General features: G+C 52.3%; 1 protein-coding gene across 1 annotated transcript in view; it reads right to left on the reverse strand.

Annotated features, from left to right (window-relative positions):
- Nucleotides 1-711: 711 nt before the first annotated feature.
- Nucleotides 712-17,889, reverse strand: part of sf3b2 (splicing factor 3b, subunit 2) — a 38,137-nt gene continuing 20,959 nt past the window's right edge. The window contains exons 10-15 of the mRNA XM_070867993.1: nucleotides 16,696-16,890; nucleotides 12,346-12,495; nucleotides 11,733-11,813; nucleotides 6,284-6,511; nucleotides 5,677-5,826; nucleotides 712-855 (exon numbers count right to left, since the gene is read on the reverse strand). Coding sequence (XP_070724094.1) covers nucleotides 712-855; nucleotides 5,677-5,826; nucleotides 6,284-6,511; nucleotides 11,733-11,813; nucleotides 12,346-12,495; nucleotides 16,696-16,890 — 948 coding nt within the window. The remainder of the gene's footprint in view (nucleotides 856-5,676; nucleotides 5,827-6,283; nucleotides 6,512-11,732; nucleotides 11,814-12,345; nucleotides 12,496-16,695; nucleotides 16,891-17,889) is intronic.

Here is a 17,889-nt window from a genome sequence, read left to right on the forward strand (position 1 = left end):
GTTGCACTAGAGAGGGTACAGAGGAGATTTACCAGGATGTTGCACTAGAGAGGGTACAGAGGAGATTTACCAGGATGTTGCCAGGACTGGGGAATTTTAGCTATGAGGAAAGATTGGATAGGCTGGGGTTGTTTTCTTTGGAACAGAGGAGGCTGAGGGGAGAGCTGATTGAGGTGTATAAAATGATGAGGGGCCTGGATAGAGTGGATAGGACGGACCTGTTTCCCTTGGCAGAGGGGTCAACAACCAGGGGGCATGGATTTAAAGTCATTGGGGGGAGGTTTAGAGGGGGTTTGAGGGAAATGTCTTCACCCAGAGGGTGGTGGGGGTCTGGGGTGGAACTCACTGCCTGAAAGGGTGGTAGAGGCAGAAACCCTCACCACATTTAAACAGTACTTGGATGTGCACCTGAAGTGCCGTAACCTACAGGGCTACGGACCCAGAGCGGGAAAGTGGGATTAGGCTGGGTAGCTCTTGGTCGGCCGGAGCAGACACGATGGGCCGAATGGCCTCCTTCCGTGCTGTAAATTTCTGTGGTTCTATGAGAGAGGCGGAGAGGTTTAGGGAGGAAGTTCCAGAGCTTGGGGCCCAGGCAGCTGAAGGCACGGCCACCGATGGTGGAGCGATGGGAATCGGGGGGGGGGGGGCGGGAATGAGCACAAGGCCAGAATTGGAGGAGCGCAGAGATCTCGGCCGGGGTGGGGGGGGGGGTTACAGTATGTGATGTAACGAGATGCTGCTCCGGAGGGAAGGGGATTTACTTACAGTTCCCACAGGCATCCCGAGGGCCAGCCTCAGCTCATCCGACAGGTCTCCCGGTTTCTTCTCCTTCAGCCGCGTCTCAAACTCTTTGCCCTGGTGGTTCAAGCAAACAAAACGCCTTCAATTAACCACGCGGGCTCCTTCTGTAAGGGGTATCATTCCCCTCACAGACACAGACGCAGTGCCCCACTCTACAACACCCACCATTTACAGAGTCAAACCTGCCCTGGCTTCACAGAAGTGAAAATCTGTTTCCTTCCTCGTGTTTGACCCAGTATCTGCCAAGACTCGCTTTCACAGCCACATCTCTTTCCTCGGTAACCCTCTCCGCTCCAGACTGAATCCACGCGGGTTCTGACTGAAATGCCAGCCTTCACGTTTTGGATCCGCCCGGGATTACAGAATAGTATTCGCTGCTCACGGTGCAGTCTCCTCTACAGCGGGGAGACCGAGTGTAGATTGGGAGACCGCTTTGTGGATCACCTCCGTTCAGTCCGGGAGTGTGACCCTGAGCGTCCTGTCGCCTGTCACTTTAATTCCCCGCCCCACTCCCACTCTGACCTCGGCCTCCTGCACTGTTCCAATGAAGCTCAACGCAAGCTCGAGGAACAGCCCCTCATCTTTCGTTTCGACACTTTACAGTCTTCGGGACTCAACATCGAGTTCAACAATTTCAGACCAGAACCTCTAGTCATTTGGCTCGCACCCCCTCCCACCCACACACAAGTTAATGTTTTTTTTCTCTTTGTCTCCAATGGCAGCTGGTCATTACCCCACCATTCACACCCAATCTAGACTAAGCTTTTTCTAACCTTTATCATTATCATTTCAATTCGGCCCATCATCCCCTTTTGTCTCTCGAATCTCTCCTGCCCTCCACCCCATCACCGACCTTCCCCTTTGTACTTTCTCCGCTACCCCCTCTCGGTGCTCCTTAACAATCTGTTACACTCGCCAGTTCTGACCAAGGGTCATCGACCTGAAACATTCACTCTGTTTCTCTCGCCACAGCTGCTGCCTGATCCGCTGAGTATTTCCAGCATTTCCTGTTTATATCAGTCCCACTCCCCTCTGCTCTTAATAGAAACATAGAAAATAGGTGCAGGAGTAGGCCATTCGGCCCTTCGAGCCTGCACCGCCATTCAATATGATCATGGCTGATCATTCCCTCAGTACCCCATTCCCGCTTTCTCTCCATACCCCTTGATCCCTTTAGCCGTAAGGGCCATATCTAACTCCCTCTTGAATATATCCAATGAACTGGCATCAACAACTCTCTGCGGCAGGGAATTCCACAGGTTAACAACTGAGTGAAGAAGTTTCTCCTCATCTGAGTCCTAAATGGCTCACCCCTTATCCTAAGACTGTGACCCCCTGGTTCTGGACTTCCCCAACATCGGGAACATTCTACCCGCATCTAACCTGTCCAGTCCCGTCCCATCCCATCAGAATCTTATACGTTTCTATGAGATGCCCTCTCATCTTTCTAAACTCCAGTGTATAAAGGCCCAGTCAATCCAGCCGCTCCTCATCTGTCAGTCCAGCCATCCCTGGAATCAGTCTGGTGAACCTTCGCTGCACTCCCTCAATAGCAAGAACGTCCTTCCCCAGATTAGGAGACCAAAACTGAACACAATATTCCAGGTGAGGCCTCACCAAGGCCCTGTACAACTGCAGTAAGACCTCCCTGCTCCTATACTCAAATCCTCTCGCTATGAAGGCCAACATACCATTTGCCTTCTTCACCGCCTGCTGTACCTGCATGCCAACTTTCAATGACTGATGTACCATGACACCCAGGTCTCGTTGCATCTCCCCTTTTCCTAATCTGTCGCCATTCAGATATTTTGCCCCCAAAGTGGATAACCTCACATTTATCCATATTATACTGCATCTGCCATGCATTTGTCCACTCACCTAACCTGTCCAAGTCACCCTGCAGCCTCTTAGCATCCTCCTCACAGCTCACACTGCCACCCAGTTTAGTGTCATCTGCAAACTTGGAGATATTACACTCAATTCCTTCATCCAAATCATTGATGTATATTGTAAAGAGCTGGGGTCCCAGCACTGAGCCCTGCGGCACTCCACTAGTCACTGCCTGCCATTCTGAAAAGGACCCGTTTATCCCGACTCTCTGCTTCCTGTCTGCCAACCAGTTCTCTATCCACGTCAGTACATTACCCCCAATACCATACGTTTTAATTTTGCACACCAATCTCTTGTGTGGGACCTTGTCAAAAGCCTTTTGAAAGTCCAAATACACCACATCCACTGGTTTTCCCTTGTCCACTCTGCTAGTTATATCCTCAAAAAATTCCAGCAGATTTGTCAAGCATGATTTCCCTTTCATAAATCCATGCTGACTTGGACCGATCCTGTCACTGCTTTCCAAATGTGCTGCTATTTCATCTTTAATAATTGATTCCAACATTTTCCCCACTACTGATGTCAGGCTAACCGGTCTATAATTACCCGCCTTCTCTCTCCCTCCTTTTTTAAAAAGTGGTGTTACATTAGCAACCCTCCAGTCCATAGGAACTGATCCAGAGTCGATAGACTGTTGGAAAATGATCACCAATGCATCCACTATTTCTAGGGCCACTTCCTTAAGTACTCTGGGATGCAGGCTATCAGGCCCCGGGGATTTATCAGCCTTCAATCCCATCAATTTCCCTAACACAATTTCCCGTCTAATAAGGATATCCTTCAGTTCCTCCTTCACACTAGACCCTCGGCCTCCTAGTACTTCCAGGTGGTTATTTGTCTCTTCCTTCGTGAAGACAGAACCAAAATATTTGTTCAATTCTTTCCCCACAGCCCCGGCACATTTCTCCTGTCCCAGTATTTACCGGTTTGAAAGTCACGATTGAATCTGCTCCCACCGCCCTTTCAGGCAGCGCGTTCCCGATCACAACAACTCGCTGCATAAAAACATGACTGTGTCTATTTGTACAAACTGAAATGCAGCCGTGTTTCTGATTGGTCCCCTTGGAGGATAAGCCACACCCTGAAGTTCCTCTGGAATGTGTAACAGGAACCGCCCAGCCCAAGTTCTGACTGACTTTCCAATTTGTAATTCGATCCATTTTGACTTCAAAAGCCACAGAGGATAGGTCTCCCCAAAAGCCACCAAGTTCCAACCGAAGTCCCTTGCCCCAGCGCAAGACCTTACCCCCCTCCACATGCCACCGCCCCCCACCTGCCTCCCCCCCCGCCCACCCACCCACCACTAAGCCTCCCTTCTGCGCAGAAGGGAGACTTAGTACAAATAGTTACTGCGTAAAAACATTCTCCTCGTCTCCCCCTCTGGTTCCATCGCCGATTATCGTCAATCCGTGTCCCTCTGGTTCCCGTCCCTCCTGCCCCCGGGAACAGTCCCTCCCCACCTTCTCTATCAAAACCCTGTATGGCTTTGATCAACGTTAGTGCCAATGTAGAATTGCAATTCGAGGAGAATATCGGAACAGGAGGCCATTCAGCCTCCCCCCTCGAGCCTGCTCCGCCATTCAATGAGATCACGGCTGATCTGCGACCTAACTCCATCTACCCGCTTTTGGCCCACATCCCTTCCTTTGCTTAACAAAAAGCTATCAATCTGAGATTTAAAATTAACGAGTGATCCAATGTCGATTGCCATTTGCGGAAGAGAGTCAGTATAGACCAGCTTGCAAACTGTGCAGTGTGTCAGTGAGGAAAGGGTGTAATTTTAGAACTGGGGTTTGTGCAATAAACTGATTAGCAGGGAGTAATTAGAAGGTTACGATGCAATTAGAGAGATCCAGACCTCATAAATCTACTTGTACATCAATTTTACAACAGTAATCTGCACTTGCTGAGATTAGATTACAGTCTTAAGACAACACAATCCTTTTATTATGGACCATGCCAATTCAGAGGAAGCACTTGCACATCGACAGGGATCCCTGTACAGGAAATGAAAGATAGGATTTCTACAGCGCTTTTCACCACCACAGGACATCTCAAAGCACCTCAAGCCAATTACATTTGGAGTGCAGTCACTGTTGGAATGTGGGAAATGTGGCAGCAGATTTGCGCACAGCAAGCTCCCACACACAGCAGTGTGATCATCTGTCTTAGACAGTGGCTGAAGGATGGCCCCAGGACATTGGGGAGAACGCCCATTTGAAATAGTGCCACAGGATCTTTTAAATCCACCCGAGGGGGCAGATGGGGCCTCATCCAAAAGATGGCACCCGACAGTGCGGCGCTCCCTCAGTACTGCCCCTCCGACAGTGCGGCACTCCCTCAGTACTGCCCCTCCGACAGTGCGGCGCTCCCTCAGTACTGCCCCTCCGACAGTGCGGTGCTCCCTCAGCACTGGCACTAAGAGCGTCGGCCTGGATGATAGGACTCAAGTCTCTGGAATGGGACTTGAACCCACGGCCTCCTGACTCAGGTGAGAGAGAGAGAGAGAGAGAGAGAGAGAGAGACACACACACAGAGAGAGAGAGAGAGAGAGAGAGAGAGAGAGAGAGAGAGAGAACTACCCACTGAGCCACGGCTGACACGGATTGTAGTGAAACGTTCCAGAATGGCTCAGAGATGGGCAGGCAGGGGGGTCAGACATGGAGCGGGAGCAGAAGGGGAGATCAGAAAGAGAACTCAAGACCCATTCCAGTTTTCAGGGGGCCTGTGATGGTGGGGGGAGAATGGATTTTAATTTGTTTCTGGGGTAGTTACTGCACATTCCTAGTACAAGAAGCAGCCACGGTGGAGGGGGGGGGTGGAGTCACGTGAAGGCCAGACCAGGTTTGGGGGGCACCTTTCCCCATAGTAGACCCGGGTAAACGAGTCAGGATTTTGCTGCGTCCAATCTCTCCGCCTCGAGGTGAGCGAGTTATTCGGCCTCGGGTGGGGGGGGGGGGGGTGCTAATCCCACTCTTACCCTACCTCGTAATACAGGTCTCCGTGGATGGTCAGTTTGGGTTTGGTCTGCCATTTGAAGAAAGCGTCGTGCAGTTTCTGGTAGTCGATATCGATTTTACCCATCTTCGGGCGCACTTTCTCCCTCATTTTAGTCTTCATCGTCTTCTGCTCTTCCTGCGGACACACACACACACACAATTAGACCGGGGCTCAGTCTCACAGCTCACCCCACCAGCTCACAGGCACTGAGGCCCAAACGCCCCCCTGCCGGGCATTGATGCAACACGGCAGTGACCCCTGGTGGCAGAAGCAGTTGACTGCGGCCTGGACCCAAGGCCGGGTTGGGGGGGGGGGGGGGGGGATCTCGAGCCCCAACCGCTCTGCCCCTCCCCCACCGCCGAGGGTGGGCGCTCACCCCGCAGAATCTGCAGCACGAGGCTCGAATCTCCCTTTCCCCCCCACCACCCCCCATGCCCGACTGTCACTGGTCCACCAGAATCAATCACCAAGCGGCGTGTTCCTCTCGAGCTTCCCCGACGCGACGACTATTCGACTACAAGGTGCATCGCGGCCGAGCTCATTCTTTGCCCCCCCCCCCCCTCCGCACGCACGGGATTGGCGTTGGCCTCACCTTCTCCTGCAGCGCCTCCCGCATCTCCTGGATCCCGGTGCGGCGGATGAACTCGGGCAGCTCGAAGGGGGGCTTCTCGATGCCCCGCTTGCCCTGGAGGTACTTGCGCTTGAAGCACCAGTGGCGGGGCACCGGCACGGAGTTGCGGGTGGCCTTCAGGTGGACGAGCAGCTTTGGGTCGTGCGCAGTGACGTCGTGCATCTCCACCACGTCCGGGCGGGCCACCAGCTGTGGGGTCAAGTCAACGGTCAGTACGAGCTACAAGAAAACGTTCCCATCCCCCCCACAAAGCTGCATCGCAGTCGCTCCACGGAGTGAACAGGAGCCAAAAGAGACAGGGGAACCCCAACAACCCTCCCAGTTACGATGGAGAGTCCCACCTGCAACTCAAGCGGCTTCTTCTCATTCAAATGCTGGTTATGTACTCTGTTAGGAACAGGAGGCCATTCAGCCCCTCTGGCCTGTTAATAAGAACATAAGAAATAGGAGGAGTAGGCCATACAGCCCCTCGAGCCTGCTCTGCCATTCAATACGATCATGGCTGATCTGATCATGGACTCAGCTCCACTTCCCATAACCCCTTCCCCTTATCGGTTAAGAAACTGTCTATTTCTGTCTTAAATTTATTCAATGTCCCAGCTTCCACAGCTCTCTGAGGCAGCGAATTCCACAGATTTACAACCCTCAGAGAAGAAATTCTTCCTCAGCTCAGTTTTAAATGGGCGGCCCCTTATTCTAAGATCACGCCCCCTAGTTCTAGTGCATCCACCTTGTCAAGCCCCCTCATAATCTTATATGTTTCGATAAGATCACCTCTCAGTCTTCTGAGTTCCAATGAGTAGAGGCCCAACCTACTCAACCTTTCCTCATAAGTCAACCCCCTCATCCCCGGAATCAACCGAGTGAACCTTCTCTGAACTGCCTCCAAAGCAAGTGTATCCTTTCGTAAATATGGAAACCAAAACTGCACGCAGTACTCCAGGTGTGGCCTCACCAATACCCTGTATAACTGGAGCAAGACTTCCCTGCTTTTATACTCCATCCCCTTTGCAATAAAGGTCAAGATTCCATTGGCCTTCCTGTTCCGCCATTCAATCAGATCATGGCTGATCAGTACCCCCCACCCCATCTACCCGCCTTGGTTCTGTAACCCTCAATACCCTGACCCAACAAAAATCTATCTCTCAGCCGTGACATTCCCAACTGACCCCCGACCTCGACAGCGTTTTGGGGGAGAGAGTTCCCGATTCCCAGGGCCCTTTGTGTGAAGAAGTGCTCCCTGAACGGCCGGGCTCTAATGGCAAGGTGTCGCCCCCTTGTTCTGGGCTGACCCACTCGAGGGAACACTTTCTCCCTCGATCTCCCCCATCGAACCCTTTAACCCTCTCAAACCCCTCGATGAGATCGCCCCTTAATCTTCCACACCCGAGGGGACACAGGCCCAGTCTGTGTGCGCGACCCCGCCCTCGGGATTTAACCCTCGAAGCCCCGGGGTATGGTTCTGGTGAATCTGCCCCGCTGCCCCTCCGAGACCGATATATCCCCTCCCCGAGGGGCGGGGCCCAGGATGGGACGCAGTCTCTCCCGATGGTGGTCTGACCGGAGCTTTATATAAACTGGAACATCACTCCCACCGATTGTATTCCAGCCCCCGAGATAAAGGCCAACGTTCCATTCGATGTTTTTGGACCGGTGTCAGCTTTTGGTGCTGTGTGTACACGGACCCCCAAAATCCCTTCGCTCCCCCACAGCTCCTTGTCTCTCTCCCAATAAGAAATTATTCCAATCTGTGTGTGTTGGATCCGGAGTGGATGACCACACACTTGCACACAGTGACCTCCATCTGCTAGCTTTACCCGCTCACGTAATCCGTGACTGGTAGACACGCGTGCCAAGGTCCCTGTCTCATTTCCTGATTCCGTCTGAGCGACCTACTGTTCCTCCTCACTTAGCCGAATGTTTTACTCCATCGAACCCGCGCTGTCACAGCAGAGACAGAGAGAGATCGAGAAATCTACTGCACGATTTCGGCCCATCGTGTCCGCTCCGGCCGACCAAGAGCTACCCTGCCTAATCCCACTTCCCAGCTCTCGGTCCGTAGCCCTGTAGGTTACAAGTGCACATCCAAGTACTGTTTTAATGTGAGGGTTTCTGCCTCTACCACCCTTTCAGGCTGTGAGTTCCAGACCCCCACCGCCCTCTGGGTGAAGGAATGTCTCAACTGCCCTCGAAACCTTCCCCCACAAGTCAATGGAGTATAATGTGGGGAAATGAGAGATGATTCACTTTGGTAGGAATAGAAACACAGAATATGTTGTTAAAATGGTGAGAAAGTATGAAATGTTGATGTACTAGTATACCCAAAACTCTCTGAACAAGAAACACAGTTAGTACGCAGGAACAGCAAGCAAGCAGGAAGGCAAATGGAATGCTGGCTTTTATTGCAAGGGGGATAGAGTACAAAAGTAAGGAAGTCCTGCTACAATTGTACAGGTCAACACCAGGGGTTATAACATAAGAATTAGGAGCAGGAGTCGGCCATTCAGCCCCTCGAGACCACACCTGGAGTACTGCGTACAGTTCTGGTCTCCTTATCCAAGGAAGGATATACTTGCCTTGGAGGCAGTGCAACACAGGTTCACCAGACTGATTCCTGCAATGAGAGGGTTGTCCTACGAGGGGAGATTGAGCCGATACTCTCTGGAGTTTAAATTAATGAGAGGTGATCGTATTGAAACATACAAGATTCTAAGGGGGCTTGACAGGGTAGATGCAGGGAGGGTGTTTCCCCCCGGGGCTGGGGAGTCTAGAACCAGGGGTCACACAGTCTCAGGATAAGGGCTCGGCCATTTAGGACTGAGATGAGGAGAAATTTCTTCACTCAGAGGGGGGTGAATCTTTGGAATTCTCTGCCCCAGAGGGCTGTGGAGGCTGAATCGTTGTGTACTCAAGACAGAGATCGATAGATTTTGGACTTTGAGAATCAAGGGATATGGGGATTGTGCTGGAAAGTGGAGTTGAGGGATAAGATCAGCCGTGATTGTATTGGATGGCGGAGCAGGCTCGAGGGGCCGAATGGCCGACTCCTGCTCCTAATTCTTGTGTTATGTTCTTATGCCCCCTGGTTGTTAACCCCTCTGCCAAGGGAAACAGGTCCGTCCTATCCACTCTATCCAGGCCCCTCATCATTTTATACACCTCAATCAGCTCTCCCCTCAGCCTCCTCTGTTCCAAGGAAAACAACCCCAGCCCATCCAATCTTTCCTCATCACTAAAATTCCCCAGTCCCGGCAACATCCTGGTAAATCTCCTCTGCACCCTCTCCAGTGCAACATCCTGGTAAATCTCCTCTGTACCCTCTCTAGTGTAACATCCTGGTAAATCTCCTCTGTACCCTCTCCAGTGCAACATCCTGGTAAATCTCCTCTGTACCCTCTCCAGTGCAACATCCTGGTAAATCTCCTCTGTACCCTCTCCAGTGCAACATCCTGGTAAATCTCCTCTGTACCCTCTCTAGTGTAACATCCTGGTAAATCTCCTCTGTACCCTCTCCAGTGCAACATCCTGGTAAATCTCCTCTGTACCCTCTCCAGTGCAACATCCTGGTAAATCTCCTCTGTACCCTCTCCAGTGCAACATCCTGGTAAATCTCCTCTGTACCCTCTCCAGTGCAACATCCTGGTAAATCTCCTCTGTACCCTCTCTAGTGCAACATCCTGGTAAATCTCCTCTGTACCCTCTCCAGTGCAATCACATCCTGGTAAATCTCCTCTGTACCCTCTCCAGTGCAACATCCTGGTAAATCTCCTCTGTACCCTCTCCAGTGCAATCACATCCTGGTAAATCTCCTCTGTACCCTCTCCAGTGCAATCACATCCTGGTAAATCTCCTCTGTACCCTCTCCAGTGCAACATCCTGGTAAATCTCCTCTGTACCCTCTCTAGTGCAACATCCTGGTAAATCTCCTCTGTACCCTCTCCAGTGCAACATCCTGGTAAATCTCCCCTGTACCCTCTCCAGAGCAACATCCTGGTAAATCTCCTCTGTACCCTCTCCAGTGCAACATCCTGGTAAATCTCCTCTGCACCCTCTCCAGTGCAACATCCTGGTAAATCTCCTCTGTACCCTCTCCAGTGCAACATCCTGGTAAATCTCCTCTGTACCCTCTCCAGTGCAACATCCTGGTAAATCTCCTCTGTACCCTCTCCAGTGCAATCACATCCTTCCTGTAATGTGGTGACCAGAACGGCACGCAGTACTCCAGCTGTGGCCTAACCAGTTTATACAGTTTTATACAGTTCAAGCATAACCTCCCTGCTCTTGTATTCTATACCTCGGCTAATAAAGGCAAGTATTCCGTATGCCTTCTTAACCACCTTATCTCCCTGGCCTGCTACCTTCAGGGATCTGTGGACCTGCACTCCAAGATCCCTTTCTTCCTCCACACTTCTCAATCTCCTACCTTGTTAGCCCTTCCCAAATGCATTACCTCACACTTTTTCCGGATTGAATTCCATTTGCCTTTGTTCTGCCCATTCAACCAGTCCATCGATATCTTCCTGCAGTCCACAGCTTTCTTCATTATCATGGCCAATTTTAATATTGTCGGCCAACTTCTTAATCGTACCCCCAATATTCAAGTCTAAATCATTGATATATACCACAATGTAGGTCAGTGATGGGTGAGTGGGACTTGCTGCGAGTTAGGACATGGGGCAGTGAGCACAGGGGGTGATGGGTGAGTGGGACTCGGTGTGAGTTAGGACATGGGGCAGTGAGCACAGGGGGTGATGGGTGAGTGGGACTCGGAGAGTTAGGACATGGGTCAGCGAGCACAGGGGGTGATGGGTGAGCGAGACTCGGTGCGAGTTAGGACACGGGGCAGTGAGCACAGGGGGTGATGGGTGAGTGGGACTGGGTGTGAGTTAGGACATGGGTCAGCGAGCACAGGGGGTGATGGGTGAGCGAGACTCGGTGCGAGTTAGGACACGGGGCAGTGAGCACAAGGGGTGATGGGTGATCGGGACTGGGTGTGAGTTAGGACACGGGGCAGTGAGCACAGGGGGTGATGGGCGAGCGGGACTCGGTGTGAGTTAGGACACAGGGCAGTGAGCACAAGGGGTGATGGGTGATCGGGACTGGGTGTGAGTTAGGACACAGGGCAGTGAGCACAGGGGGTGATGGGTGAGTGGATCTCGTTGCAAGTTACGACAAGGGGGCTGCCGAGTTTTGGATCACCTCTAGTTTCCGTCGGGTAGAATGTGGGAGGCCGGCCAGGAGTGCGTTGGAATAGTCAAGTCTGGAGGTATCAACGGTATGGATGAGGGTTTCAGCAGCAGATGAGCTGAGGCAGGGCGGAGACAGAAGTTGGGGAGAAGCCTGCCCAGAGACCCCCGTGGCTCAGGACCTCTGCCCCCTCCCCCTCCCCCACGCGAGACAGACAACTCACCTGTTTCAGCTCAGCCACACTCAGACGGTTCAATCTCCGCAGCTTCTTCTTCGACAGCTTCGGGAGGTCGTCCCGCTTATCCTGACAGACAGGAAGCACACAGTTACACAGCGCTCACCGCCATTTCTCCCACCCACCCCAAACCTGTCTCCTCGTCACCTGAGCGTGCTGGGATAAGGATTATTCCTCAGTACTGCCCCTCCGACAGTGTGGCGCTCCCTCAGTACTGCCCCTCCGACAGTGCGGCGCTCCCTCAGTACTGCCCCTCCGACAGTGCGGTGATCCCTCAGTACTGCCCCTCCGACAGTGCGGCGCTCCCTCAGTACTGCCCCTCCGACAGTGCGGCGCTCCCTCAGTACTGCCCCTCCGACAGTGCGGCGCTCCCTCAGTACTGCCCCTCCGACAGTGCGGCACTCCCTCAGTACTGCCCCTCCGACAGTGCGGCACTCCTTCAGTACTGCCCCTCCGACAGTGCGGCACTCCCTCAGTACGGCCCCTCCGACACTCCCTCAGTACGGCACTGAGAGTGTGGGCCTAGATTCTGTGAACTGGGACCAGCAATGGATGAATGGTTTAACCAGGAAACTCAGTGGCAGTTCCAGGGCACACTCACCATGTCATCATCACTGTCCAGGTCATCATCGTCGTCACTGCTCCCCTTCTGCTCCGCCTCGAACCCCTTCTTCTTCAGCACCACTGTGGACTCGAGCTTGTCCGCCTTGTCCGGCTCCTTGTCTTTGTCTTTCTTCACGTCATCGGTCAGCTGAAACAACGAAAAAAACACAATACCATCAGTCACAACACTGTCCCATCACACACTCCCAGGGCAGGTACAGAGGGTTAGATACAGAGTAAAGCTCCCTCTACACTGTCCCATCAAACACTCCCAGGGCAGGTACAGGGGGTTAGATACAGAGTAAAGCTCCCTCTACACTGTCCCATCAAACACTCCCAGGGCAGGTAGAGCATGGGGTTAGATACAGAGTAAAGCTCCCTCTACACTGTCCCATCAAACACTCCCAGGGCAGGTACAGGGGGTTAGATACAGAGTGAAGCTCCCTCTACATTGTCCCATCAAACACTCCCAGGGCAGGTACAGCATGGGGTTAGATACAGAGTAAAGCTCCCTCTACATTGTCCCATCAAACACTCCCAGGGCAGGTAGAGCATGGGGTTAGATACAGAGTAAAGCTCCCTCTACACTGTCCCATCAAACACTCCCAGGGCAGGTACAGGGGGTTAGATACAGAGTGAAGCTCCCTCTACATTGTCCCATCAAACACTCCCAGGGCAGGTACAGCATGGGGTTAGATACAGAGTAAAGCTCCCTCTACATTGTCCCATCACACACTCCCAGGGCAGGTACAGAGGGTTAGATACAGAGTAAAGCTCCCTCTACACTGTCCCATCAAACACTCCCAGGGCAGGTACAGGGGGTTAGATACAGAGTAAAGCTCCCTCTACACTGTCCCATCAAACACTCCCAGGGCAGGTAGAGCATGGGGTTAGATACAGAGTAAAGCTCCCTCTACACTGTCCCATCAAACACTCCCAGGGCAGGTACAGGGGGTTAGATACAGAGTGAAGCTCCCTCTACACTGTCCCCATCAAACACTCCCAGGGCAAGTACAGGGGGTTAGATACAGAGTAAAGCTCCCTCTACACTGTCCCATCAAACACTCCCAGGGCAGGTACAGGGGTTTAGATACAGAGTAAAGCTCCCTCTACACTGTCCCATCAAACACTCCCAGGGCAGGTACAGCACGGGTTAGATACAGAGTAAAGCTCCCTCTACACTGTACCATCAAAACTCCCAGGACAGGTACAGCACGGGGTTAGATACAGAGTAAAGCTCCCTCTACACTGTCCCATCAAACACTCCCAGGGCAGGTACAGGGGGTTAGATACAGAGTAAAGCTCCCTCTACACTGTCCCATCACACTCCCAGGGCAGGTACAGCACGGGTTAGATACAGAGTAAAGCTCCCTCTACACTGTCCCATCACACTCCCAGGGCAGGTACAGCACGGGTTAGATACAGAGTAAAGCTCCCTCTACACTGTACCATCAAAACTCCCAGGGCAGGTACAGCACGTGGTTAGATACAGAGTAAATCTCCCTCTACACTGTCCCATCACACTCCCAGGGCAGGTACAGCACGGGTTAGATACAGAGTAAAGCTCCCTCTACACTGTACCATCAAAACTCCCAGGGCAGGTACAGCACGGGGTTAGATACAGAGTAAATCTCCCTCTACACTGTCCCATCAAACACTCCCAGGGCAGGTACAGCACGTGGTTAGATACAGAGTAAAGCTCCCTCTACACTGTCCCATCAAACACTCCCAGGGCAGGTACAGGGGGTTAGATACAGAGTAAAGCTCCCTCTACACTGTCCCATCAAACACTCCCAGGGCAGGTCCAGCATGGGGTTAGATACAGAGTAAAGCTCCCTCTACACTGTCCCATCAAACACTCCCAGGGCAGGTACAGGGGGTTAGATACAGAGTAAAGCTCCCTCTACACTGTCCCATCAAACACTCCCAGGGCAGGTACAGGGGGTTAGATACAGAGTAAAGCTCCCTCTACACTGTCCCATCAAACACTCCCAGGGCAGGTACAGCATGGGGTTAGATACAGAGTAAAGCTCCCTCTACACTGTCCCATCAAACACTCCCAGGGCAGGTACAGGGGGTTAGATACAGAGTGAAGCTCCCTCTACATTGTCCCATCAAACACTCCCAGGGCAGGTACAGCATGGGGTTAGATACAGAGTAAAGCTCCCTCTACATTGTCCCATCAAACACTCCCAGGGCAGGTACAGCATGGGGTTAGATACAGAGTAAAGCTCCCTCTACACTATCCCATCACACACTCCCAGGGCAGGTACAGGGGGTTAGATACAGAGTGAAGCTCCCTCTACACTGTCCCCATCAAACACTCCCAGGGCAAGTACAGGGGGTTAGATACAGAGTAAAGCTCCCTCTACACTGTCCCATCAAACACTCCCAGGGCAGGTACAGGGGTTTAGATACAGAGTAAAGCTCCCTCTACACTGTCCCATCACACTCCCAGGGCAGGTACAGCACGGGTTAGATACAGAGTAAAGCTCCCTCTACACTGTACCATCAAAACTCCCAGGACAGGTACAGCACGGGGTTAGATACAGAGTAAAGCTCCCTCTACACTGTCCCATCAAACACTCCCAGGGCAGGTACAGGGGGTTAGATACAGAGTGAAGCTCCCTCTACACTGTCCCATCAAACACTCCCAGGGCAGGTACAGCATGGGGTTAGATACAGAGTAAAGCTCCCTCTACACTGTCCCATCACACTCCCAGGGCAGGTACAGCACGGGTTAGATACAGAGTAAAGCTCCCTCTACACTGTCCCATCACACTCCCAGGGCAGGTACAGCACGGGGTTAGATACAGAGTAAATCTCCCTCTACACTGTCCCATCAAACACTCCCAGGGCAGGTACAGCACGTGGTTAGATACAGAGTAAAGCTCCCTCTACACTGTCCCATCAAACACTCCCAGGGCAGGTACAGGGGGTTAGATACAGAGTAAAGCTCCCTCTACACTATCCAATCAAACACTCCCAGGGCAGATACAGGGGGTTAGATACAGAGTAAAGCTCCCTCTACACTGTACCATCAAAACTCCCAGGGCAGGTACAGCACGGGGTTAGATACAGAGTAAATCTCCCTCTACACTGTCCCATCAAACACTCCCAGGGCAGGTACAGCACGTGGTTAGATACAGAGTAAAGCTCCCTCTACACTGTCCCATCAAACACTCCCAGGGCAGGTACAGGGGGTTAGATACAGAGTAAAGCTCCCTCTACACTGTCCCATCAAACACTCCCAGGGCAGGTACAGCATGGGGTTAGATACAGAGTAAAGCTCCCTCTACACTGTCCCATCAAACACTCCCAGGGCAGGTACAGGGGGTTAGATACAGAGTAAAGCTCCCTCTACACTGTCCCATCAAACACTCCCAGGGCAGGTACAGGGGGTTAGATACAGAGTAAAGCTCCCTCTACACAGTCCCATCAAACACTCCCAGGGCAGGTACAGCATGGGGTTAGATACAGAGTAAAGCTCCCTCTACACTGTCCCATCAAACACTCCCAGGGCAGGTACAGGGGGTTAGATACAGAGTAAAGCTCCCTCTACACTGTCCCATCAAACACTCCCAGGGCAGGTACAGCATGGGGTTAGATACAGAGTAAAGCTCCCTCTACACTGTCCCATCAAACACTCCCAGGGCAGGTACAGGGGGTTAGATACAGAGTAAAGCTCCCTCTACACTGTCCCATCAAACACTCCCAGGGCAGGTACAGGGGGTTAGATACAGAGTAAAGCTCCCTCTACACAGTCCCATCAAACACTCCCAGGGCAGGTACAGCATGGGGTTAGATACAGAGTAAAGCTCCCTCTACACTGTCCCATCAAACACTCCCAGGGCAGGTACAGCATGGGGTTAGATACAGAGTAAAGCTCCCTCTACACTGTCCCATCAAACACTCCCAGGGCAGGTACAGCATGGGGTTAGATACAGAGTAAAGCTCCCTCTACACTGTCCCATCAAACACTCCCAGGGCAGGTACAGGGGGTTAGATACAGAGTAAAGCTCCCTCTACACTGTCCCATCAAACACTCCCAGGGCAGGTACAGGGGGTTAGATACAGAGTAAAGCTCCCTCTACACTGTCCCATCAAACACTCCCATGGCAGGTACAGGGGGTTAGATACAGAGTAAAGCTCCCTCTACACTGTCCCATCAAACACTCCCAGGGCAGGTACAGGGGGTTAGATACAGAGTAAAGCTCCCTCTACACTGTCCCATCAAACACTCCCAGGGCAGGTACAGGGGGTTAGATACAGAGTAAAGCTCCCTCTACACTGTCCCCGTGTGATGCCCCATGTTGACGTGACACAGAGAGCCGCTGCAGCTGCTTACCCTGAAGGACTCGAAGATGCGCTTGAAGTAGATGAAGTTTGTGTCGAAGACCTCGGGCTCCTCGGTCACGTACTCGACCTCCACCTCCGACTCCGTGTCCGTCACCGGCACCTTGTCCGCCTTCTTCTGGGCCGCACTCGCCTCGCTCCGGCCCGGACGCTTCTTCTTCTTCCGGTTTCTGCGTTTGCGATTTTTCTGAAAAGGAAGAACATTTGCCGTGTTCCTGTTTGACACCGGAGTTTATAAACCGACCGTCGAGGTTCAGTCGCGTAAAGACTTTCATTCTAGTGCATACTCCCTTAAAGGGCCACGAGCAATGCCATGCAGCGATTGTCAAGCAGATAGGATGTTGGGGTATACACATGGGACAACTGAGTACAAGACGAGGCGTACTGTTTTGTCCTTGCACAAGACCGTAGTCAGGTGGCACTTGGCCTACTGGGTCCAGTTATGGTCTCCTCACAGGGTTGGTGATATTGAGGCTCTGGAGAGGGTGCAGAAGCCGGCCACTAGAATAATTCCCAGTGTAAACCGTCTTCGTTATCAGGATGGGCTAAAAGAGTTGGGACTCTACACCTTAGAGCAGCCTAGACTTAGCGGGGTCTGATGTGAGGTTTATAAGGGAATAGACGGTGTTCCAGCTGATTAAATAGGTTAGGGAAGACCAGGGTCACAAATTCAAGTTGTCTGAGGTTAGACGTCAGGAGAACAGGCTGCCGTCTCATGCCGTGGATGGTGATCGGTGAATTCCTTTGAGAGAGAGCTAGACCTGTTTCGGACTGTGGGGGGTGGAGCAGATCACCTCTTACAGAAGGTCGGCACTGCAGGGTATTCAGGGCCAGAGTGATCTCCTGGACTGGTTCCGATCGCTGAGAAGGGTCAGAGAGGAATTTCCCAGATTATCCCCCCACAAATTGGCCTGGGGTTTTTTTTTTTTTTTTTAAATGTGTCTTATTGCCTCTCCCAGGAGAGCACAGGATCGGGGTGGGGGTACAGTGTGTATGTTGAGATACACAAGGGATCGGGATTGTGTGGGACGGGCTGGAGTGACCAGAGGGCCTTTACCTGTCCGTCATTGTTCCTATGTTCATATCGGACGTCCCAAAACACTTCATAGCCAATGAATTGGGGTCATTGCTGTAATGTGGGTCATTATCACATTGCCACAAACAGCAACGTGATAATGTTCCAGAT

Source organism: Pristiophorus japonicus, chromosome 27 (genome assembly GCF_044704955.1).
Source record: "Pristiophorus japonicus isolate sPriJap1 chromosome 27, sPriJap1.hap1, whole genome shotgun sequence".
In the NCBI taxonomy this organism is placed as follows: Eukaryota; Metazoa; Chordata; class Chondrichthyes; family Pristiophoridae; genus Pristiophorus; species Pristiophorus japonicus.